A 24,638-nucleotide genomic window follows, 5' to 3' on the forward strand; every position below is an offset into this window, starting at 1 on the left:
CGGCAGTCAAAAAAAGCTAACAGAATGTTAGGAACTATTAGGAAAGAGATCGATAATAAGATAGAAAATATCATAATGACATTATATAAATGCATGATATGCCCACACTTTGAATACTGTGTACAGTTCTGATCGCCCCAACTCAACAACAAAAGTGATTAGTTGTATGGAACATCCTTCATCTGAGGAGAGATTAAAAAGACTGGGATTTTTCAGCCTGGAAAATAGAGACAATTAAGGGGGGGGACGGGGGGGAAGATATGATAGAGGTTCATAAAAATCAATAATAATGTGGAGAAAGTGAATAAGGAAGTGTTATTTACCCCCTCCATTTAATACAAGAACCAGGTTCATACCCAGTATAATTAATAAGCAGCAGGTTTAAAACTAACAAAATAAAGTACTTCTTCACTCAATGTATAGTCAACAGGGTGGATTTGATTTAAATCACTAGTCAGGAAGACTCGATTTAATCATGGATTTCTATATAAAAGTGCGTTCTTGTTGGTTGTTAGAACCTTAATACATATTCTTCACAACTCAGAGAGATGAGACCCAAACTGGGTCTCTTTTATGGCCTGCTGCCATTGTAGGTTTTCCCTTCTAGTGAGAGACTGGTATGGTAGAGCTCAAACCAATGAAGGCTACGCTCAAAGACCTCAAGACTTCTGGAATATGCTGCTCAAACAGTTTCACTTTTGTTTCTACTGCCTGTCCCTCCCTTCTCACATTTATCTCCAGACTTCTCCTTGTCCAGATCTATTCCACCCACAACAATCTTCTATTCACGGAACTTTTTGAAACTGTACACTTTTAGAGAGAGTTAAGGGATTGACTCTGTGTACACAAATTTGCAGAGGGACAACAGGGTGAGGGGTGTTATTTCTCACCTCTATATATTATTTTATTTATTTAAAAACATTTTTGCTGTTAAAGCATGTTATCTCTGGAGACACAAATCCACAGTCTGAGAACCGCAAAACTAAGCATCTCTGATGGTATCTTCTAGACTCAGCACTGAGTCCCATTGGGTAGATAGAAAGATTAACCTAAATAATCTATACAGAAGCCTCTGGGGCCCCATAAGATTGGGTCCCTAATCCATGAACTATTGGAACTCATTTACAAAACTTTTCTCTGACGGCCGGACTGGGTGAGAGGGGATGGAGCACTTGATAATTGCCCTGTTCATTCCCTTTGAAGCATCTACCACTGGCCAATGTCAGAAGACAGGATACTGGGCTATATGGACCACTGGTCTGACCCAGTATGGCCATTCTTATGTTCTTGTTGTATGACTAATGGAATGTCAATCTCAGCTGTTCTGTGTAAAAGCAAAATACTGACTCTGAATTTCTGTAACAAAGGAGGACTCTGGGAAACTACATGAAGCCAGGAGCGCCTATACTGACAAATTGCATGTCAGTTTTGGACTCCACCCTGTTCCCTTGCTCTACCCCACTTCCCCCACAAAAAAAGTGAAGTGCACAGGGAACCATGCATGTGAGAGAAAATTTTCAGATGCAGAGACTAAGTAATAAATATGCAGCAAAGGAATAGTTAAATAGCATGTGTAAGGTGGGACACTCAGAGTAATTCAAATACACATCTACATTCCATTCTGTTTCGTTAGCCCAGCTTGAGCTAAATTTCAGTTGCTGCTGCTAGGATGTCATTTCACAAGAATGTGCAGCTCCATTGTTGAGCTCAAACTTTTACTGGTTTGCAGCATACTCAAGTTTTCCAAGTAATAGTCATAACTCAAATTCTGCTCTCACACACTTGATGAATAAGCCACACTTTGAAGTGACCGTTAGAATTAGTTTTGAAGCCCACTGGCATTTGGGGGAACGGGGGGGGGAAAGAGTCTTACCGTGTTGTGTAAGGGTTTTGCCAAGGGCTAGAAGTTTAATTAGAATGTTCGCAGTTTTTAGTACTTGCCATAAAAACATACTTCCTAAATATATAATAAACTAAATGTATACACAGTGCATGCATGATCTATTATCATATCTTAAAGGTGCATACAAGTGTTGGGTTCCAAGTTATTCCACTTCTCCCCTACACAGCCAAACATTGTTAAGGGCATGTGTCATAAATATAAATGGGAAGGGTAAACACCGTTAGCTTCTTAACCCTTTACAGGTGAAAGGGTTAAGATAACCTCGCTGGCACCTGACCAAAATGACCAATGAGGAGACAATATACTTTCAAAGCTGGGGGGGAGAAACAAAGGGTTCTCTCTGTCTGTGTGACGCTTTTGCCGGGACCAGAGCAGGAATGCAGGTCAGAAGCAATCTAGTTAGATTCTGTTTTGTTTAAATGGCTGATGAAATACGTTGTGCTGAATGGAATGTACATTCCGGTTTTTGTGTCTTTTTGTAACGTAAGGTTTTGCCTAGAGGGATTCTCTGTGTTTTGAGTACGATTACCCTGTAAGATATTTACCATCCTGATTTTACAGAGGTGATTCTTACTTTTTCTTTAATTAAAATTCTTCTTTTAAGAACCTGATTGCTTTTCATTGTTCACAGACCCAAACCCTTGGATCTTAAGTTCACCTATGCAAATTGGTGAGGATTTTTATCAAGCCTTCCCCAGGAAAGGGGATGTAGTGCTTGGGGGGATATTTGCGGGGGGGAAAGACGTTTCCAAGTGGGCACTTCCCCTGTTCTTTGTGTAACACTTTGGTGGTGGCAGTGTTTAACCTAAGCTGGTAAGAATAAGCTTAGGGGGTCTTTCATGCAGGTCCCCACATCCGTACCCTAGAGTTCAGAGTGGGGAAGGAACCTTGACAGCATGCCTACACTAAGCGTATGTCTGTACTACCTGCCGGATCGGCGGGCAGGGATCCATCCAGCAGGGGTTGATTTATTGCGTCTAGACACGATAAATCGACCCCCAAGCGCTCTCCCAACGACTCCTGTACTCCACTGCCGTGAGAGGCGCAGGCAGAGTTGACGGGGGAGCGGCAGCAGTCGACTCACCGCAGTGAGTAGGTCTAAGTATGTCAACTCAGTTATTCACATAGCTGAAGTTGTGTAACTTAGATCAATCCCCCCCAGTGTAAACCAGGCCTTAGAACACTGCATAGGCGTAACTGCGTCACTGTATCACTTTTATGAAGACACTCAGCTGATGGGAGAGAGGTGGTAACTATGTCAGCAGGAGCGGCTCTCCTGCCAACATAGTACTATCTACACAAGGGGTTAGGTTGACATAACCGTGTCGCTCAGGGGTGTGGATTTTTCACACCCCTAAGTGATGTAGTTACAGCGATATAGGTCTGTAGTGTAGACAAGACACAGTGATAAATTATTAGCTGACATTCAGAAGTCAAGATCTGCGTTAGTTTTTGTATCTAAGGCTACGCCTACACTGCACTTTCATCAGTAAACCTTTTGTCAGTCAGGAGCCTGAAGGAAAAAAAAAAAGCCTGCACACCCCAGCCAACAAAAGTTTTACTGATGAAAAGCGCCAGCGTGGACAGCGATTTGTCAGCGGAAGATACTTTCCCGCCGACAAAGCTACTGCCCCTCACTGGGGGTGGCTTTATTTTGTCAGCAGAGAGTTGTCTCCTGCTGACAAAGATCAGCTACACTGCGTACCAGGGCTGCTGTAAGGTACGCGGTGTAGGCATAGCCTGAGACTTATCAAGAGATATATTATACAACTCATGTATCTAAAATATTAAATAGATGTTGCTTAGTATTTAATTTTAGTTCAAGGACAGTTCTGTTAGGCTTGAAGGTTGACCAATATTAGCACATCATACTCCTTTCCAGAAATAGTGGAATCAGTTCCTCCAAAAAGCTGTTACTTGAAGGACGCTTCTCTCTTGAAGCACTGGAGAGAGGTACCCATTAGTATTGTGAAATATTTGAATAAAGTTTACTCTAAGGAACAACCTAACAGCTCCTGCTTGTACTTCTCAAAATTCAGTTATGTACAAGAAGGTTGTGTGCATATTGGAATACTTCCCACCATGCAAAACAATTTTAAATTCAGTTCAGTAGTTTAGACTTGAAAAGGAATTTAATACAAGTCTCATCAGGTCACCCATTACCAATTAAGGAAGCAACGTTAAGTTGTTTATATATAACAAACATTACATACATAGAAACTAGATGGACTCCGTTTTAACATAAACTAAGGGCAGAGCTACAGTTTGTGCTCCAATTTAATTAAATAAGTGCTACCTCTTTGTGCAGGTTCTCTTCAATCATTTAAATTAAATCACAATAAAACATTCAGATACTCTTCAACCAGTTTAAGAGTGTATGTGGGGGAGGCTGCGATAACTTAACTAAAATCAGTATAGAATTCGTTTTTAAGCTGCAGTTACATCAGTGCACAAGCTGTTTAGGCCAGTCTCAGTTAAGATTTTAAATTTTATCACAGCAGAAAATCTGATCATCCCCATTCATTTTAAATGTATATATACACTAATTGATAAGAGAGTCAAATGTTTTCGGTTAAAAAAGGGTAAATTAGACTTCTTAAGGCCATTAGTGTTCAGTACAACATATCAACAAGCCACACAAGTCAGCTCCACGTTAGTACCTCAGTGTCATCTCTTTGGAGTTAGGACAATTCTTCAGATGTTTTATTTTCTGCAAGTAGCATGTTTAGCTCAGTTGCACCCACCATACAGACTCAGACTCTGTTCAACCTCACTCAGTTCACCTTGACTTCACATTTTGTATTTAGAAACCACACATCACCTAAGCACTGCCACTTCTAACAATCATCCTAGAAGCAGCCGCCGCCTTGACCATATGATAAAGTCAGGAAAGGGAAAAATTCCACAAGGGTGGCTACATCTGCTGGACGCGCTAAGTGGGAGCGCCCTGCCCAATGGCCTCTAGGCCAGTGGTTCTCAAACCTGGGGTTGGGACCCCCTGACTGGTTATTACACGGGGCGGCCGCGGAGCTGTCAGCCTCTACCCCTAACCCCGCTTTGTCTCCACCATTTATAATGGTGTTAAATATATGTTGAAGTGTTTTTAATTTATAAGGGAGGGTTGCACTCAGAGGCTTGCTCTGTGAAAGGGGGTCACCAGTACAGAAGTTTGAGAGCCACTGCTCTAGTCTCTCCCGTGCTACAGGCGAGCCGCCCATTGTGCACCCCTACACACCGGGCGGGAGCCAGCCACTTTCCACAGGCTGGACAGCGGGAAGCATCAGGCAGCCAACGGCGCAAGAAAGGGCAGCTTCGGCGGCAGCAGGGGGTGGCACCTTACCGTTCTCTGCCAGCTTTGCTGCGGGAGCAGCACGGGGGGGGGGGGATCTCACCTCCACCGGCCGCCCACCCCACAGACACTGCCAAGGCCACCCCTCAGCGGGGCACGGTGCAGCCCAGGAGCGTGTTGAAAGAGCAACGGTTTGGGCTGCGGGGGGGGAAGAATCGATTCACACCGAGCTCGCGTACAGCAGCGACCGCCCGCGCCCCGATCCCCCCCGCCGCCGCCGCCGCCGCCCTGAGCGTTACCCTCCCCCCACGGGGTCCGACATCCCAGCGCCCCCATCTGCCCTCCCGCAAGGGCCGTTCCAAGCCCGGTCGTTCGCTCCCCCGCTGTGGGGGAGGGGACCGGCCGCTCACCTCGGTGAAGGGGTCCATTGCTGCTGCCGCCGGCACCCCCGACTCCGACTCCGTCCCCTCTCGCGCTGCCCCGGGAGTGGCTAAACCACCACCCCAAACCGCTCTTCGGATTTTGAATTTCAGCGCCCGCCTCCACTACGCACGCGCCGCAGGAGACAATTCCGCCCTCGGGCCAGCCGGCGCGGTCACGTGATAGCCGGGCTCGGGCACGCCCAGCCTCCCTCTTGCGCATGTGCACTCAGAAATCTCAGCGCAACCTAACCCACCGATTGAATCCCGATGCTCCTTGCTTGTGGAGAAGTGGGAAAGGGGCGGGATAAAAGCAGTGATTGACATAGGCACTGGCCGTCCGGCAAAGGGGAGCCGAAGGAAGTCTGAGGGACCAGGGTTGCCAACAGTCCAATCACACAAACCCAAACACCCTTGCCCTGCCTCTGTCCCGCCCCTTCTCCGAGTCCCTGCCCCGCGCACTCCGTGCCCCCTCCCTCTGTCGCTCGCTCTCCTCCACCCTCACTCGCTGTCTTTCAAAAGGCTAGGGCAGGGGGGTGCAGGCTCGGGCGGAGGGCTTTACAGTGCGGGAGGAGGCTCCAGACTGAGCCTGGGGCAGAGGGTTGGGGTGCAGGAGGGGGTGCAAGGTGCAAGCTCTGGGAGGGAGTTTGTGTGCTGGAGGGGGCTCAGGCAGGGGGTTGGGTGCAGGGGGGTGAGGGGTGCAGGCTCCGGGAGGGAGTTTGGGTGCTGGAGAGGGCTCAGGGCTGGGGAAGGGGGTTGGGGTGTGGTAGGGGATGTGGGGCGCAGGCTCTGGCCAGGAGGCCCTTACCTCGGGCAGCTCCCGGGTGGTGGCACAGCAGGGGTCTCTGCCTGCCCTGGTCCTGCACCACTCCCGGAAGCAGCCGTCACATCCCTGCAGACCCTGGGACTTGGGGGTAGGAGGGGGGCTCCGCGCGCTGCCCCTGCCTGCAGGCACTGCCGCTGCAGCTCCCATTGGCCACAGTTCCCAGCCAACGGGAGCTGCGGAGTAATCACTGGGTGCACAAGGAGTGCACAGAGACACCCTAGGGGCTACAGGGACATGCCGGCCACTTCCGGGAGCGGTGTGGGGCCAAGGCATGCAGGAAGCCTGCCTTAGCCCCACTGCGCCACCGGACTTTTAGCAGCCTAACATCTCTCAGAATGCTTCCGTAGCCTCCAGGAGATAGAGCCCGATTCTGGGAGACTCCTGGCAAAACCGGGAGCGTTGGCAACCCTAGCCCTGACCCTTGCCCTCCACCCGCCCTGTCTAGTGGTTGGGATCAGAGCAGCGTTCTGCTGAACAAAGCACAGCATCTTGGCATCACCACCCTGATAGGTTGCATGGACTCTTCCCTCTCGGAGCAATTGTTCCAGGCTCTCTGCAGCCTCAGGCCACTAGTGCTGCTGCGCTTAAACACACTTCATGTTTTCAAACTTTTCTTCAGACCCACAAGAGCTATTACTACACTTCAAAAGCTGAGATTTTGAAATACTTAGACAATAATGCCTAGGCTTTATTCCAGCTCTGCTGCCATCTTTCCCCAAGGTCATGCACAGCATTTCCTTGTTGCACTGAAATGGGAAGTCCATTGTCACTTCAGATGGCATGTATGGAGATGTCTTTTGTACTGTGCTATAGTTGGAGTAGAAAGTGACTCTCTGTTCCTCTTTAGATGTACCCTATCCCATGCTATGATTCTCCCAGCCTCCTCCTCTAGGTTATGGTCACTGATTTTGTATTTGATGAGAATCTGCCTTAGTCTGGCACATGTAATGGGGGTTGCAGCAGCTCTCAGTCCAGAGGTTAGAACATGCTCATGGGAGGTGAGCAGCATTGGAGCCCCCATAGAGACATATCACTTATAATATGCTCTGTGACCACACAAGCATTCACAACTGTAAGAAGGGTGAGACTTCATTTCCTTCTCCCAAAGAACAAGCCACTACTTGTGGAGGTAAAAGATCAATTTCTTTAGCTGTAGTATTAGAAGACTCCATAAATGATAGAAGAGGTATAGAAAGCAGGACATCCAACATGCAGTCCACAGCAATCACAGCAAAGGGAAGATGGATCAAGAACCAGCAGGCTGTATCATCAGACATCCCCATGAAACACCTGGTGCATGCACAAGAGGTCTTCAGCTCCCTGGAATGCAATTTTAGAACTGCTCCAGTTTGACTTACTACATCTTCTGTTACATATGCAGACTCAGTGGGATCATGCAGTGCTGCTCTAGCCTGTACTTCTGCACCGCCATGCAAGCACTCCGTCCTGCCACTGCACTCTTTCAAATGGATATACAGTACCATATTGCACTATACTGCACCTAGGGGCACTGTGATGGGTTCCCCCCGGGGCGCCACCTGGAACTGGGGTGCCACTGAGCCTTCTGACCCACTAGCATGGGCTCCCTCTCATATTGTGCTGCTGTAACAAGTTGCAAAGCCCTCCAAGCTTGCAATTTCACCAGCATTCACATCCTGCTTCCTAGGTGAGGAATCCAGAGCAGTACTGTCCTGCCCTAGTCAAATCTGGCCAGTCAAATCTGGCCAGTATAACACCTGGTCTGCCTCTCCCTCAGTGTAAAGAGAACAATGCACACTTGTGATAACCAAGTAGAGATTTTCCCCAAGAACTCCAATCAAAGCTCACTGGTATAGATTAAAATATAAAATAAGTTTATTAACTACAAAAGGATAGATTTTAAGTGATTGCTTTGATCCGTTTGCTGATTACCTAGTAAATAAACAAAACCACAAACTGAGCTTAACACACTAGATAGGTAGGATATGAATTAGCAAATTCTCACCCTGAGTGATAAACAGGCTGCAGATTCTTAAGGCACAAGCTGCCGTGGCTCTGCAGCTTGAGATTCCAGGTTTTCATACACAGGCTAGAAATTCCTTTCCACAGTTCATCCCTTGTTCCTCAGGTGTTTCCAGGTGTGTTGTTGTAGGGAGAGTGAGGTTCCTTCATTATCTCATTTTTCCCCTTTTATATCTTCTTCCCACTTGCTAGAAAGCTCTTTTGCTGTGAGCTGGGTGAAGGGCCAAAATCCATTTGCTGTGGATGTAAGATCTTAACTACAATTTCCGATAAGAACTTTTCATATAGGCCCGGATGAGGGCTAGCTAACAAAGAACAATACATGGCTAAGAGAAAGCTGGGGTAAACAGACAACTTTGTGTGTTTAAAGTCAGTGAGCAGAGTCAGCTTAACTCCGAATGTAATTGGGCGTCCTTATCATGAGTTATAGGCACACGAAGCGCTGAGAAAGGCCTCAAAGTTAACTCCCTAATGCAAGGAGAAGATAGTGGTACAATACCCCTCAGATTCTAGACAGAGTTAGGGAGAGGCCTAATATGATTGAAATGAGTTATGACACCCTCCCCTCACAGATGTATGCCAATCCTAGCCCACAGAAATTCAAGGGTAAACCGCTAAACAATTGTCATTGTTAAATACTAATTACTACATTTTTTGCTTTAAATCTCTAGGAATGTACCTGTTGGTCAACCGAGAGAGCTGCTACCTCATTCCCCTGGACCCCAAAATTATGCTTTAACCTATATACTTTAATAGGCATAGTTTAGGGGTAATTACCTGTGTGTCAACAATATGTTAATTTGGGGCATGGACGGAACTATTATGTAATCTTTTAGACCTTTGGCTTATTGTGCTTATCTTGTCTTGCTGCTAGAACCTCTCCAGGGGCTTGGGAGAACCCATCCCCGTTGCTTCTCTCTGCCCAATGAGCACCATATATAATCCATTGCAATTAATTGTTCTGCAGTGTCTCTGAGCCTAATAAGCAAAGTGACACTCCGCCAGCGCTGTGCGTAATAAATTCCTGTTCTTGACTCTACATGGTGTGAATTATTGTCCTCCACTGGGTCAAGCAGTTCCCATTGTGCAGTGCTACCTCTGGGAGGTTTCTATTATACACAGTTCCTGGGGTAATCCTTGTGCTTGTGTGCATTTCCTCAATAAGCCATTAATATAGTTTGGCGTTTTTACTGTTGTACCTAAAAGGCTGCTTGTGGGTGCTTTCAACCTCACAACATGTTTCAGTAACACAAACACAGCTTTTTAACTTCACATACGGCGATAGCACATACAATCCAACAAGATATTGTCTAGCAGATCAAGACTTTTAGAATGATACCTGACAAGGCATACTTTGTACAAAACACATCCTAATTACATGACAGTGGTGAATACTGGCATCATTTTGGCAAGTCCATCCATTCCCCTTTAGACATTGTCAAGCTGCATTAGTATATTGTACACAATTTTGATCAACTGTGTGTGGTGCAAATAGTCAATAATTAACCCCCTGAGTTTAGTCTTTAAAATGAAATTAAGATACACTTAGAGCAGGGGTCTCCAAACTATGGCCTGCGGGCCGGATCCAGCCTGGGGCTTGCATTTGTCCGGCCCTCCAACCAACAGGGGAGAAGCGAACAGCTGAGTAGGCACACCGAGCAGGCAGGGGGAGGGGCCGCCGGCAGCAGCTCACGCGGGTTCGGGGGAGGGGGTAGCTCAGCTGAGCTGTGCGGATGGGTGAATGCCCCCGGGAGCCAGTGTCCCCCCAAAAGGGGAGCCAACTTACGGGAGAATTGCTGCTGCAGCCGAGCAGGCACGGACCCCTGCCTAACAGTAAAAATACAAGCCAGATGCTTAATTACATCTCCAATAAATGGAGTAAAGAAGATGGAAATGAACAATTTCATAATGGTTAAATTTTAACTACAGCACTAATCGAACCAAACAGTCCCAACCAGCAATGGGAACCTGGAGCTTCTCTTACCAAAGTACAGCCAAACTTTCAATCCTTTGTCATTTTCTTCAGCAGAGCAGGCACGCCTAGCAGGCACAGGGAGAAGGGAGCAGGTACGGGGCAGAGCAGACCCAAAAAGGGGAGCCAACTTATAGTACCTGCATCGATTAACTTTTATACCCGATTTAGAGTTTAATGCAACAGTGACACAATAGAGTAATGTTGTTTTTTAAACAATTTTGCATATATTTTGCATATATTTAATTTCTTTCACAGTCACTTCGGCCCACAAAGCCCCTTCAAAAATCTAATATGGCCCTAGTCTCAAAGTTTGGAGACCCCTGACTTAGAGAAATCTTAATATGTTTATTTTCTTTGTTCAGTATGTAGTTAATAAATGCCTTATCAATTTGATTGACGTGATTTGATTTGGCTGATGTGACTGGGAAAATTTATATACCGGCATTCTCAAAGGAAATTACCTGTTATCGCTAATAATACATAGCACTTTTCATAGTTAGATATCAAAATCGTTTACAATCTTTAATGCATTTATCCTCATAACACACAGGGAGGAAGTGCTATTATCCCCATTATACAGATTGGGAACTGAGGCATGGAAAGACTAAGTGACTTGCCCAAGGTTACACAGAGAGTTTGTAGCAGAGCAGGGAATTGGACCTGGGTCTCTCAAGTTCCAGGCTAGTGGCAGAACCGCTAGACCATCCTGCTAACATGATATCTTTTTATCAGTCAAAGGCTTCAAAGGTGGTCAGTCTTCTGGAACAATGCTACAGAAAGGCTTGTGAGCACAACAGTGGCCAAGGGACCTAAAGTTACTAGGTTTCATCACAATGGCACACTTTTTTCTCCAAGTAAATTAATACTAAGTTTTAGTATTCCATAGGGCCTAAAAAGGAATCAAAAGACAGACATCAAATAATCTTTTACAAATTTGAAAAACTGAAAGAGAGCAAAGAATTCTGTTTTGGGGATAGGTGAAACAATGCCCAGCACTATGCACTGGACTCACCGTATTGTCACTCTCAGGGATTCAAATATCATGAGTTAGGCACCCAAATATCATAAGATTGGTTTGAGAGATCAATTTGGGAGACCATCAGATTTTCCATTTTGTCAGCTGGCAATTGTCACCTAGCAGTGGTGAAAGAGAATCCTGTGGGTAATAAACAATAAAACGCAAAGTAGATATAGAATACTTTCTGCAGCTTTGAAAATTTGTCATGAAAACTAGCCGCCCAGACACAGAAACTAGTCACTTGCCTTTTACCATGATAATAAATAATTAAATACCTGAATTGTCCATTTCCCCTACAAAAATTACTTGCACAGGTCATATGGAATTTTTCCATTTTCAAAGAGCTGGACAAGCATGTATCTAATGACTAATAAAGTGGAGCACCTTCTTATCTCACTTGGAAAGTTTGGGCCAAATGCTGCCGGGCTCTGGCTTTCTTCCTTAAAGATACTTGTGCGTTAAACTTTAACTTGTGCGTTAAACACTGAAGACAAAATCCTTGCCTTATTATGGTCCACAGTGTGGAGCAAGCCAGACTGTGCAGCCCAACCCTACTACTCACCTATGAAGCACTACTCTTATCCTGAGAGGACCTAAACCTTGCCCTTTGCTGACAGGATGGTGTCTACAATCCTGGTGGTTCACCAGCAAAGACAACTGGGAGGTACTATGCATGCAAAGTGCGTTCCTAGCTCTGTGGACAAACTTAGAGGAACCATGCATTAGAGAGACAAATCCTAGCCGACTGCCTACTTCCAAACAGTACAGAACAGTTCCCTTTCTATACAATAGATACAACACACACAATTCAAAGTGAAAGCTTACACTGAAGTTATTTGCCTTTGCATCTAAGTAACGAGGACATTTCAAAAAGATTTCTTATAATGTTTACATGCAGTAGAATTTTGTCTAGACTAAGTCATTTTCACAAAAATTCATGCTGGGTCAGCTGCTGTAGTGAGAGCTCTAATATAGATGGCTCTTACACTCTGGCTGCTGTTCTCAGTACTGTCAGTTAAAGCTGCCATCAATTAAACCCATTAAGAGCTAGTCTAATCAGCACAGTGCTTGAAACAGCTTCTGGAACTGAAGAGCTGAAATACACAAAGATTAATTCTCCACAGCATTGCACCTTGTGCCATCATTTACATCTGTGCTAAATGGGTGAAAAACACTCCCCCTCTGATCTGGCAGTGTTTTACATTTGCTCAAGGTGCAAGGCAGAGGAGAATCAGACCATTGTCTAGTGCACAGGACTGGGAGAAACAATCTTCTAAATGGGCCCAGCTCTGATATTTATTCCAAAATTGGGCAAGTTACTTAGCCTAGGTGAGGGAGCTAAGAGGGAGGATCCTTTGCAGAGTTTATTTGGGATTGTTCCATCAAGTGTGGCTTCTGCCCTGGAACATGGTTTCCTCCTCTCCAGTGCAGAGAGGTTTAATTTTGAGAGATCTATACAAATCGCAGTGTAGACTAACTCATAACGCTACAAACATGAGCATATCAGGGGATCACTCACAACCATGTTAATAAATGGCTCAATTTTCTAAAGCAGTTGGGATCTTAACTTTATTCCCAAATCATCCTACAGTTCTGCTGTCTCCAAGCTGGTAGTACACTGCTTTCATGCCATCCCAGGAATCCCCTTTCCATAGGAAATTCCCCAGATCACCAAGTTTGCAACCTTCTGTGCCAGTGGAGTTGCTCAAAAGAGGTTGTAGGTCAACAGAGTATAGGGCTCAGAAAACCAAAATAGGTTAAAAAAGATGGTTATACCTCAGCAACGTGGCTGAACAGTCTTCAAATAATGAAGAAAAGACAGGGCCACCAATGGGGGGGGGCGCAAAAGCCCCTTTAAGGGTACTTAAAGCACTGCCATGTCAATGCTTTAAAGTAAGGCGGTAGCGGCCGGTACCAGCAGCCACATTTTACCGGTACACCGTACCGGCCCGTACCTCCTTACTTTCACCCTTGCTAGAAGCTCCCTGCTGCTAGAGCCTTTCCTTACAGCCTGCCAGAGCCTTCAACTGCTGCATGTAGCTACATATTGAGATTTGGATGCAGTCTGCTTTTCACTGTAGTTTAGGCCTGCCCTCCATGCCACCACCAGTGTAGCCAAGGCCTTAGGATCTGTTCTCTCTGCAGAACCAGAGCTGATCATACAACTTTTCTGAATATATGTGAAAATCATCTCGGCATTATATATTGGCAAATTTGGCAGAAAGGAAATTTACTTATGACAACGGTGAGGGAATGTGAATAAGCAACCTGTGCAAGTTCACATGTTGCACGGCTTTAAACTATCTATGCTCGGAGCACAGAAATAATTCTCATTAACCTTAGTGGGAGATATGTGATCAGCACAACCACAGTAAGAGAACATGAGGTCCCTAACTCTTGCAATATAATGTTCAGTATTGTTGAGACTTTGTTTTACGATTTGAAACTCAGCATCCATTTATTAGTCCAGCCTGATGAGTATCAAAAGAATAAAATACTCTTTCAATCTGATCTTTGCAAAAAAGGAAAAATATATTGCATTTTCAAAATTAGTAAAATGCACAGAGTTCATTTTAGACTTTGGGACTGCACCTAGGGGACCATATAGATTTATACCCCCATCCCCAAACTCCTGGCCTCTGGCAAAGCTATCTCATCAAGTATCACTGGTAGCACCACTCATATTACACATTAGAACAGAGGTGGGCAAACTATGGCCCGCAGGCCACATCCGGCCCGCAAGACCCTCCTGCCCAGCCCCCGAGCCTCTGGCCCGGGAGACTCGTCCCCGCCCCCTCCCCCGCTGTTCCCCCTGCCCTGCAGCCTAAGCTCACTGCACCGCCGGCGCGGCGGGGCTCTGAGCTCCTAGGGCAGCGCAACTGCAGATCCTGGCCTGACCTGGTGCTCTGTGCTGCGTGGTAAGGGGACAGGGTGGGTTGGATAGAGGGCAGGGGAGTTCAGGGTGGTGGTCGGGGGGTGATTGAATGGCGGCAGGGATCCTAGGAGGGCAGTCAGGGAGGAGAGGGGGGATTGGATGGGGCTGCAGGGGGCAGTCAGGGGCAAGGATTCCGGGGGCAGTCAGGGGACGGGGAGAAAGGGTGGTTGGATGGGGCAGGGGTCCCGGGAGGGCCGTCAGGGAATGAGGGGGGGTTGGATGGGGCAGGAGTCCCCAGGGGGAGGCTATCAGGAGGCGAGAAGTGGGGAGGGGGAGACGGGGGGGATCAGGGCCAAGCTCCCCTCCCCTAACCGCTCTCCATACAATTTTCAAAACCTGATGCAGCCCTCAGGCCAAAAAGTTTGCCTGCCCCTGCATTATAAGCACCACATAAATGCTGATAGTCTGCGTAGATGGGGGCCATATAAGCATCTAGATAGATGAGCACTGCTATGGTTAGAGGTCAGATGCATCATCTAACACTAAGAATGGTTAGGAGAAAGTGGTGAGGAAACAGAGGTTGGAAGATAAAAACAACAGAAGGTTGTGTGGTGGGGAATAAGAGGAGATGTTGAAGAATGGAGAATTGTGAATACCATTGAGGAGATAAGAAGAAGGAAGTGGAAGAACAGGAAGAGAAAAAGGAAAAGAAGAAATCAGAAGACAAAATAGAATAAGAGGTAGTGTAACATGGAAGGAGACAAAAATAATGCATTCCACCAACAAAAAGAGCCTCTTGTCAGACAGGCTAGATTCCAGAAAAACCTTCAGAAAGACAATTTAGGTATAGGGAAGTGGCAGGACCAAGATTAATAGATTCCAAGGCCCAAAGAACATAAGAACGGCCATACTGGGTCAGAGCAATGTCCATTTAGTCCAGTATCCTGTCTTCCGACAGTGGCCAGTGCTAGATGCTTCAGAGGGAATGAACAGAACAGGCAGTCATCGAGTGATCCATCCCCTGTTGTCCACTCCCAGTTTCTGGAAATTAGAGGCTAGGGACACTTAGAGCATGGGCGTGCACTCCGATGACCTTGGTTAATAGAGGTGAAAGTAAGCCGGTATGGGCCGGTACAGCGTACCGGTAAGAAAGCGGCCGCTGGTAGGGGCCGGTACACAGCCGATGTTAAAGCGCTGCTGTGGCAGTGCTTTAAGGACCATACCAGCAGGGCCGCTGATGCGGGGGGGGGATGGCAAAAGGGGCAGCTGCCCCGGAGCCTGGTCATTTAAAAGGGCACGGGGCTCCCGGCAGCAGCCGGAGCCCCGGGCCCTTTAAATCGCCGCCGGAGCCCCAGCCGGTGCGGGCCGGGCAGTGCTGAAGGGCTGGCTGGAGGAGTCTGCCCCCAGCCCTGCCCCTTCCAGGGGCCGAGAGCTGCTCCCCCCAACCTTGCCTTTTGAGATGGGGTCAGAATTGCACATAGTATTCAAGAGGTGGGTGTACCATGAATTTATATAGTAGCATTATGATATTTTCTGTCTTATTATCTATCCCTTTCCAAATGTTTCCGAACATTGTTAGCTTTTTTGACTGCCGTTGTGCATTGAGCAGATGTTTTCACAGAACTATCCACAATGACTCTAAGACATAGTCACTAACTCCATGGGTGTGGTGTTCAGCACCTTCGGGCAGTCCTGAAGATCAGCTCCTCCCCCACCCCCAGCGCCTCCTGCCTGCCAGCGGGCCCCACTGATCAGCTCCTCCCTTTCCTCCCTGCGCCTCCCACTCACCTTGATCAGTTGTTCTGCAGAGTGCAGGAGACACTGGGAGGGGAGGGGAAGGACTGCGAGCAGAAAGAGGCGGGGGGAGGGGGAAGAAAGGGGTGGCAGCTTGGAGGAAAGGGTGGAGTGGAACAGGGGCGGGAAGAGGCGGGTGGGGGTGGGGCCTGGGGTGGAGCAAGAGCAGGAAGAGGCGGGTGGGGGTGAGGGCCTGGGTGGAGGGGGAGGTGGGCCTGGCGCAGAGTGGGAGTCGAGTACCCCTGGGGAAATCACAAAGTCAGCACCTCTGCTCAAAGATCTCTTTCTTGAATGGTAACAGCTAATTTAGATCCCATCATTTTGTATGTATAGTTGGGATTATATTTTCCAACGTGCATTACTTTGCATTTCTCAACACTGAGTTTCATCTGCCACTTTCTTGCCCAGTCACCCAGTTTTGTGAGATTCCTTTGTAACTCTTTGCAGTCAGCTCCTTCAGATTTAACTATCTTGAGTAATATTGCATCTTTTGCAAATTTTGCCACCTCACTGTTTACCCATTTTTCCAGATCATATATGAATGTGTTGAACAGTACTGGTCCCAGTACAGATACCTGGAGGACCCCACTATTTACCTCTCTCTATTCTGAAAACTGACCATTTATTCCTACCTTTTGTTTCCTGTCTTTTAACAAGTTACTGATCCAGGAGAGGACTCTCCCTCTTATCCCATGACTGCTTACTTTGCTTATCTTTGGTGAGAGACCTTGTCAAAGGCCTTCTGAAAGTCCAAGTATACTATGTCCATTGGATCACCTTTGTCCATATGTTTGTTGACCCCCTCAGAGAATTCTAATAGATTTGTGAGGCATGATATCCCTTTACAAAACCCATGTTGACTCTTCCTCAACAAATTGTGTTCCTCTGCGTGTCTGATAATTCTGTTCTTTACTACAGTTTCAACAAATTTGCCTGGTACTGAAGTTAGGTTTACCAGCCTGGAATTGTCAAGATTGCCTCTGGAGCTTTTTTAAAAAATTGGTATCACATTAACTATCCTCTAGTCATCTGGTACATAAGCTGATTTAAATGACAGGTTACATGCCACAGTTAGTAAGGGGCAATTGTGGTCAACTAGTCTAACATCCTGTACATAGTACAGGCCATGAAGCTTCCCCAAAATAATTCCTGGAGCATATCTTTTAGAAAAATATCCAATCTTGACTTAAAAATTGTCAGTGATGGAAAATCCACCACAGCCGCTGGCAAATTTTTCCAATGGTTGACTACTCTCATCATAAAATTTTGCCATATTATATTATCATACATATTATAGATAGGTGTATAAGGCGGCATTCATCCTGTTCCCTTGTGCGGTTTAATGATCTGTAGCAGACACCACCTCATACCCCAACTTGTGCTTTATCTGTTAGGATATTGATCCATAAGCATTCGAGATCATTGTCTTCTGAGTTACCAGTGACTCAGAAATAGGTAATATTATTTTTGACAGAGTGCCACTCCCTCTCTGCTTTTGTTCCCTCGATCCTTCCTAAATAGATTATAACCATTTATTTTAGCAGTTCAATAGTATGAATCATCCCACCAAGTTTCAGTAATACCAGCTAGATCAAATTTATGCTCATAAATGAGCAATTCCAATTCTTTTTGCTTGTTACCCAGACTCCTAAATTTTGGGTATAAGCAATCCAAGAATTTTTTCTCTTCCCTTTGAGTCCCTGATTAATTTTGTTCTCAACATCTCGATTTTGTGCTGAGCGCTCATATCTTCCCTCTTTTTACCCTCCTGTTTTGATATTAGTTTAATACCCACCCAGTTACTCTAGAGCAGGGATCTCAAACTCAAATCACCACGAGGGCCACATAAGGACTACTACATTGGCCGAGGGCCACATCACTGACACCTTTTCATACAAAGATATAAAAGCCGCTCCCTCTGCCCCTGGCCTTGCCCCCACCTCACCCCTTCCACAAGGCCCCGCCCCTGCCCCACCTCTTCCCACCCCTTCCTCACCCCCATTCCAACCCCTTCCCCAAAGTCCCTGCCCCAACTCTACCCCCTTCCTGCCCCTATTCCAACCCCTTCCCCAAATACCCGGCCCGGCCCCGGCCTCTTCTCTGCCTCCTTCCCTGAGTGCAACACGTTCCCACCCCTCCCTACTGGAAAGCCCTAAGTGCCAGCAAACAGCTGTTTGGCAGCAGGAAGCATTGGGAGGTAGGCAGAGGAGCAGGACGTGGTGCACTTGGGGGGTGGGGGAGCTATGGCAGGCCGCAGGAAATAACTGTGGGCCACGTGTTTGAGACCCCTGCTCTAGAGGAATAGGGGCTGAAACATTTAACCTAAGGTAAGGAAACCAAAAAGGTATATACTTTTCAAATTCTCTGTCATTGTTGGAGCACCATCCCAAATTGCTGAAATGTACTTTACATGCAACTCAACAGCAGGCTTTCAAAACTGAAATTTGCTGAAGAAAAACATTGTCTGAGCAATCCAACTTTGCATCTTTCCAGGGTCATGTAGGTTAAGAAACATTTCCCTGGAATTTGAAAAACGTTGCTCCATTCTTAATCTTTTCAGTGTAATATTGTATCACAAAATCATAGAAGGTTTCCCAGGACCTCTCTGAATTGAGTCTTTTGACTTCATCATTGATATAGAAAGACAGAGGAGGGGGAGAAGACAAAGACCGCTTTCATTTGTGTCTAATTTATTAAATACTTTCTCTTCTATCTTTTGCCATTCAATACAGCTGAGAAATTTTGCTGACACAAAACTCCTGATAAAGACCAACGGCCAGATGGCAAAAATGGAAGTATTTCAATGGAATTGTGCTTATTTATGCTAACTGAGGATCTGGCTTCAAATGTGCACAAAACGGTGGTTGCTGGTTATGTGAAATGACTCAATAAATGACAAAATCACATCATTAATTATATCCCACATAACATAGTATCATATTTTGTATTTTGGAAGGAGTTTTTGAAAAATAACTCTTTAAAACCTGGAAGATTTTATTTGAAAAGCTATTTTTAATTGAAAATTTGTTTTGATAAAAAAATTAAACCAATTACAATTTGGTGACGCAAAATGCAGTAAATTCAAAAGCTAATAATTTTCAGTACTCTGTTGCTGCCAAGGACTGATTCTTGTCATGTTGAATTACTGTTTGACAGTACACAATAAACATGTGCTTAAGTGCTCTGCTGAATACCAAGCACACAAGCATGAGCTTAACAGCTTTGCTGAATCATGGCCTAAAAACTGCATCTTATGGATAGAATATTGGCTTATGACCTTGCTTTCTTATGACCATTTCTTTTGCATTTTGTACTCTAACAAGTGGGTGCAGTGACCCCAGAAATCGTTTATGCAATAACAACATGTTTACACTAGAGGGCATGACTTAAACAACTAATGGATTTTAAGACTATTTAAAACGTTTTGCAACTGGAAATCTATTTTTACATTAAAATATATAAGCACTGCTGAAATTAACAAGAGGCTGTGTAAGAGGGTAAACTGCTACCGTGCTGTGAGCAAATCTAATCTAAATATAATGTAGAAAATATTTTTCACATACTACACTGCAGAGACTTTATTAACATAGCCATCTCTGCTGCAGTATTAAGCTACTCAGATAAACACAAGAAGGCATTGCAAGAGATGACTAAATATCCCAAACATTTCAGCCCTGCTTTTATAAATATTATTGAGTAGATTAACTATAACTAAAGGGACATGGAACGGAGATTTTGGCATGCACATCAATGAGGCGCAAAAGCCTCTGAAAATAATACATAAAATACTAATATTAACATAAATGCAGTGTTATGTATTGTATGGGTCTAATACAAATACAGTGTTATAGAATGCGTGGGTGTAATACAAATGCAGTAGTATATAATCCATGGACTATGGGCAGGATCACCTCCTCCTGCAGTAAAACCCAAAGGAAGAAAACACCAAAAGGATTCCCTCAGAGGATTCCCATCATTTTGGTGGTGCTGTTTTGGGTGAGGGGAGGAGAGGGGCTGCTTGTCCTTCTACAAGTCTGGTCCAAAAGCCCTGCAGATCTGGGGGGATCCACAGGAGGCCAGTGTTACTTATGCAGAGGCCCTGTAGCTCCACACTACTGCCTTGCTACCAGGGCTTCCTATTATGAAAGATAGATTCCCAACAGGGGGGTGCTATAGTATGTAGGCTTATGTATAGAGTAATATCCAGACTCTTAAGGAAGTCTACTTTCAAAAAGTGCTAGATTAAAGAGGAATATATATGTGGAGCAGGAAACAAAGCTTGAGTGTCGCACTGTCTTTGTTCTCTCTCTCCCTTTGAGCTTATGTTTGAATGCTGAACACTTGCCCTTGCCGCACCTGCCTCTGAGACCCCGTGAAAGGGGGATACCCCGCCATGGAGGGCCTTCATTGAAAAGGTCAGAGCTCCCAGGCTGTACTGCCTGACCTTGAGGAACTCCACAGGACTGGTGAGGAGACAACCCTGGCCAGGCTAGACAAAGGGCAGATCCTGACCCTGGTGACTGGCTCCCCGTAAATGAGACAAAGCTGCAGAGGCAGCTGACCCTTCCTGCCAGAGTTGCTTGAGGCAGTGGCCTCTGAAATCAATGGCAAAGCTTCCATAGTGCGGACCAAGCTCTATGAGAGCACTGAGATCCACATGCAAAGAAAGCTTCAGGGGCTCTTCTTGGTCATCTATTACAAAATCCCTTCCTCTTTAAAAATCTGATTTGTTAAAAGTAGCCAAAATGGGATTTGAACTATTGCTCTCCAACAAGATTGAAGAGCACCGGGGAAATCCGTATGATAAATGAATAGAGGTTTTTTTAGGCCCAAATCCTGAACTCTTATCTCTGTTTTTACTTAATGAAAACTACCTCTGCCTTCCATGAGAGTTTTGCCTGAGTAAAAACTGAACAAAAACCAAGGAAGGACTTCAGGATTTGGTCCAGAGTTGGTAAAACTTAGTGATCTAAGTTCAATGGGAAGGAAAAAGACATAAATCCAAATTCTTCAGTCAATTAAACTCGTCCCTGGATGAGATCCACTCTTGAAGATGTAGGAAGGTGGAATTTTGTATGACCAATGGCTGCCATATTCCAGGGATTCACAATCAGTGGGGCAGGAAGTATTTCAGTGCCACCAGCCCTCATGATTCCATCAGGAAACAGCTTTAGTACCAGATTGCTCTCAGGCTGTGCCACTAAGTCCAGGCTGTGCTGGCTGTATGCAGTTCCTTGGCATACACCAGCACTGAATTTAGCTCCTGAATTCAGGCTAATTAGGCCCTGCCTCAGGTCTTACTCTTTCAGAAAAATCTGGACAGTACCTGCTTGCCTTAAAGGTGTAGTCCCATTGAATAGGGCGGTTTGCACACGTAAGGTGATTTGGGCCTCTCTAAAGACATCGCATAGTCACTGTTTACAGGGAGAACTTTAGAATCCAGTCAGACAGCGATGTCATAGAGACTTTAGGAGAAGGTTCTAGAAAAGGTGCAACAGACAGAATCAATTAGAGGCAGATTGTTAGTGAAGTTGTTTGGTCAGAAACTAGTCAAGCAGTTAGCAGAACCACTAAACCAGATAATGGGGGATGACCCTTCCACTGCGACTGCTCTGAGTCTGGGCCAAATAATGTGAACTTTTTATTTCAGCTACCCTGGGTCTGTACTAATCTTTCTGAACAGAGTAGGATCTCATGGATGGCAGAAATTAGCCGGAACACAGGGACCAACACAGCGAGAGGAACAAAATAAAGCAGAGATTATTTTTAAAAAATAAAACAGCTTGTGATTTAGCAGCATTACTTAAATTGCTACAGAGTAGGGAACCACATAATATCTTTCTGTTCTTCTGGATCATACACATACAGACAATAATACTCCTGTAAGGATATTTTTCTATATGCAAGTAGGTCAAATAATTATATTTCTGACCAAAGAAAGTGAAATTATCTCTGGAATGAATGCAATGTTGAAGTGCAGATTTTAAATCCCAGGTTCTGTTCCCATGTTAGTTTTCGTTCTATCTCCTAACAATGGGTGAATAGGTTGAAATTGGGATTTAGATTTGTTTGTTTTCAGGAATCCTGCTATTTAATATATTCATACTCTAGGAAACTATCATCTGATCCCAAACATCAGCCCCCAGAGTACAAGACTTCCCCACCCCTCCCCACAGTAACATCCATCCTCCCAAACAGATGCTAGCTGCATCCCCAGTTTATCTAGACATGTCTTTTCTGTGGAAGTAGGGGAGCCCTGCAGTGTTTTACCCACTCTCCAACTGTACTGACTTTCCAGGGAGAGCAGAGTCTTTTTGCGGTGCTGTACCAGGTTTCAGGTACCTTTTTAAATGCACTAGATTCTTGTTATGACTACGGGAGCCAGATTTCCCTCTAGGGTGAGCTCATGTGCAGCAATGACCCCTGCTCAATAGACACTGCACAGAATACAATCAGTGCCACTCCAGAGGTGATCCAGGCACTTGACTGAGCACCCTGCTTCCTCACTGCTGCTTGCTATTGCTGCCAGGGAAAATTTCCTTGAGCAGCTTTCCCGACTTCCCACCTCCTGTTACCAACAGGAAAACTGGCACTGAATTCTCAGGGGCTCCCCACCTTCGGAAACCACTGGGACCCCATGTAGTCCTTCACTCTGCTTACACTGAGATGACTGAATGCAAGAGTGAGTGTGAATGTGAGAGAAATGAGACATGAGGGAGAGGTAACAACCATGGAAAAGTGGATGGCAGGTAGCCAAAAAAAGGATAGGAAGATGTCTAGTGGGAGTTGGGGGAGGAAGGTGAACTGCAACTATTTAATTTTTTCAAATGCTCTGGCTTCCAGTGACTTTGGGCTGTGGCCCCAAGACTCCACTGAATTAAGCTACCTCCAGGATCTAAGCTACCTTCAGGATCCACTGAACCAATTCAGGACTCTCCCTTCATCCCCAACTTCACAGTAAAACAGAGAAAAATCAGGAAACTCTGAATCTACATCAGTCTGCAGACAGTTAATGAAGTTACTTTACCAGACAGATATCCATTACCTACCACTGAGGGCTTTATCTTACCACTTGCAGGACCTGTGTACTTCTCCAAAATGAACCTGACTCAAGCTTACACTTAGCTGACTACAGCCAGAACTCATTCATATCTCCTGAGAGTGGGCTAGATTCCTTAGTGGGTACACATTGCACTGGTATTTGCTGAAAACTACACCCATGCCAGTGGGGGCTGCTGCACCCATGGAAGTTCACCCTTGATGAAGAGAAGGCCAGGTCTGCTTCTCTGCTCCCCCTGGCCCTCAGGGTTCTGCGGGGCGGGGGGGGAGGACGGCTCTAAACTTCTGACGTGGCTGTGTAGGAGCTCCACCAGCAAACACCACATGGAAGATGCGCTAAATTAGCATGTTACCTGAGTGCACTGGTGAACACCAATCAATTTATTCTCTTATTCTGATTATTTGCGTTGCTTGAACTGATGTGCTGTTTTTATTAGAACTGCCAGATATCATGTGAAGAGATAACTGGCTTGTGAACAGACTCTAACCTACCACAGACAGCTTGGTCTATCTATATTTAAACAATGTGTTTATTAATTTCCTATGATTTTTTTGACTTGTAGTGAAGCCTGTGGGTTTGGATACTCCAGTGCTATCAAGATTTATTATAAATATACAGATTAGATCCATTTGTTTATAGGTTAAGCTTAGATTTGCTTTGGACAGAGTGCAAATCCTTTCTACTCCTAGAATTCAAGTTAAAAATGACCTAAAGTCTGTCAGCCTTCAACTATGTATAATTGTATTTCAGTACTAGCTCTCACATTAGTATAGATTCTGAAAATGTCATTTAGCCCTCTTCACAGAATGAGTTTAATACCCCTGCTTTTGAGTACATATGAAGCTGTGGTGATGATAATGAAAAGCATAAGGCCATTTTTTTTAAACTGTGACTGCTTGTATTGTAGTACAATCTGAAGCCTAGTTTTTAAACATTGCTTTTGTATCCTATTGTTCTCCTTAGGTTCCTTGTACATAGCCTGGGGGCTTCAAGCATTTAGAAAACTACCAAAAATGGATGGGTGACATATTGCTATCTAGATTCATGGCCTATAAACAGGGATAGAAAGAAGATAAAAATCTATATGATCAGCATTATGTGGGGAGAGCCCAGTTACTCAGCCATTGTATTCTATATTTAAAGATATCCATTAGGAGGATTCATGGAGCTCCATGAAACATTATCAGGTAGGACTCAGCATTAGATTTTTAACTTCTGTAGAATTGGGGCTTATGGACATTAATTTTCTGTTACATCCTAATACAATCAGATGTCATGACTTTGTATTATTACGATTTATGAAAAAAGTTATATACAGTATGTTGTATATTTTTGTTAAATGGTTAATTCAAATACTGGACATTGTACATAATTGGAAAACAGGGACTAAAAGTGTCAACAAAGTGCTGACCATTTAGAAAAATCAAAATGTATTACTGTACCAAGTGTATTCCAACAGAGTCGGATTCAAAAATATT

General features: G+C 45.1%; 1 protein-coding gene across 2 annotated transcripts in view; it reads right to left on the minus strand.

Moving 5' to 3' along the window:
- Positions 1-5,735, minus strand: part of ANLN (anillin, actin binding protein) — a 41,868-nt gene extending 36,133 nt beyond the window's left edge. For both annotated transcript variants that reach the window (XM_074945342.1, XM_074945341.1), the window contains exon 1: positions 5,603-5,735. In XM_074945342.1, the coding sequence (XP_074801443.1) occupies positions 5,603-5,620 (18 nt within the window). In that variant the 5' untranslated portion in view covers positions 5,621-5,735. The remainder of the gene's footprint in view (positions 1-5,602) is intronic.
- Between the last annotated feature and the right edge of the window lie 18,903 nt (positions 5,736-24,638).

The sequence above is a fragment of the Natator depressus genome, chromosome 2, assembly GCF_965152275.1.
Source record: "Natator depressus isolate rNatDep1 chromosome 2, rNatDep2.hap1, whole genome shotgun sequence".
Classification (NCBI taxonomy): Eukaryota; Metazoa; Chordata; order Testudines; family Cheloniidae; genus Natator; species Natator depressus.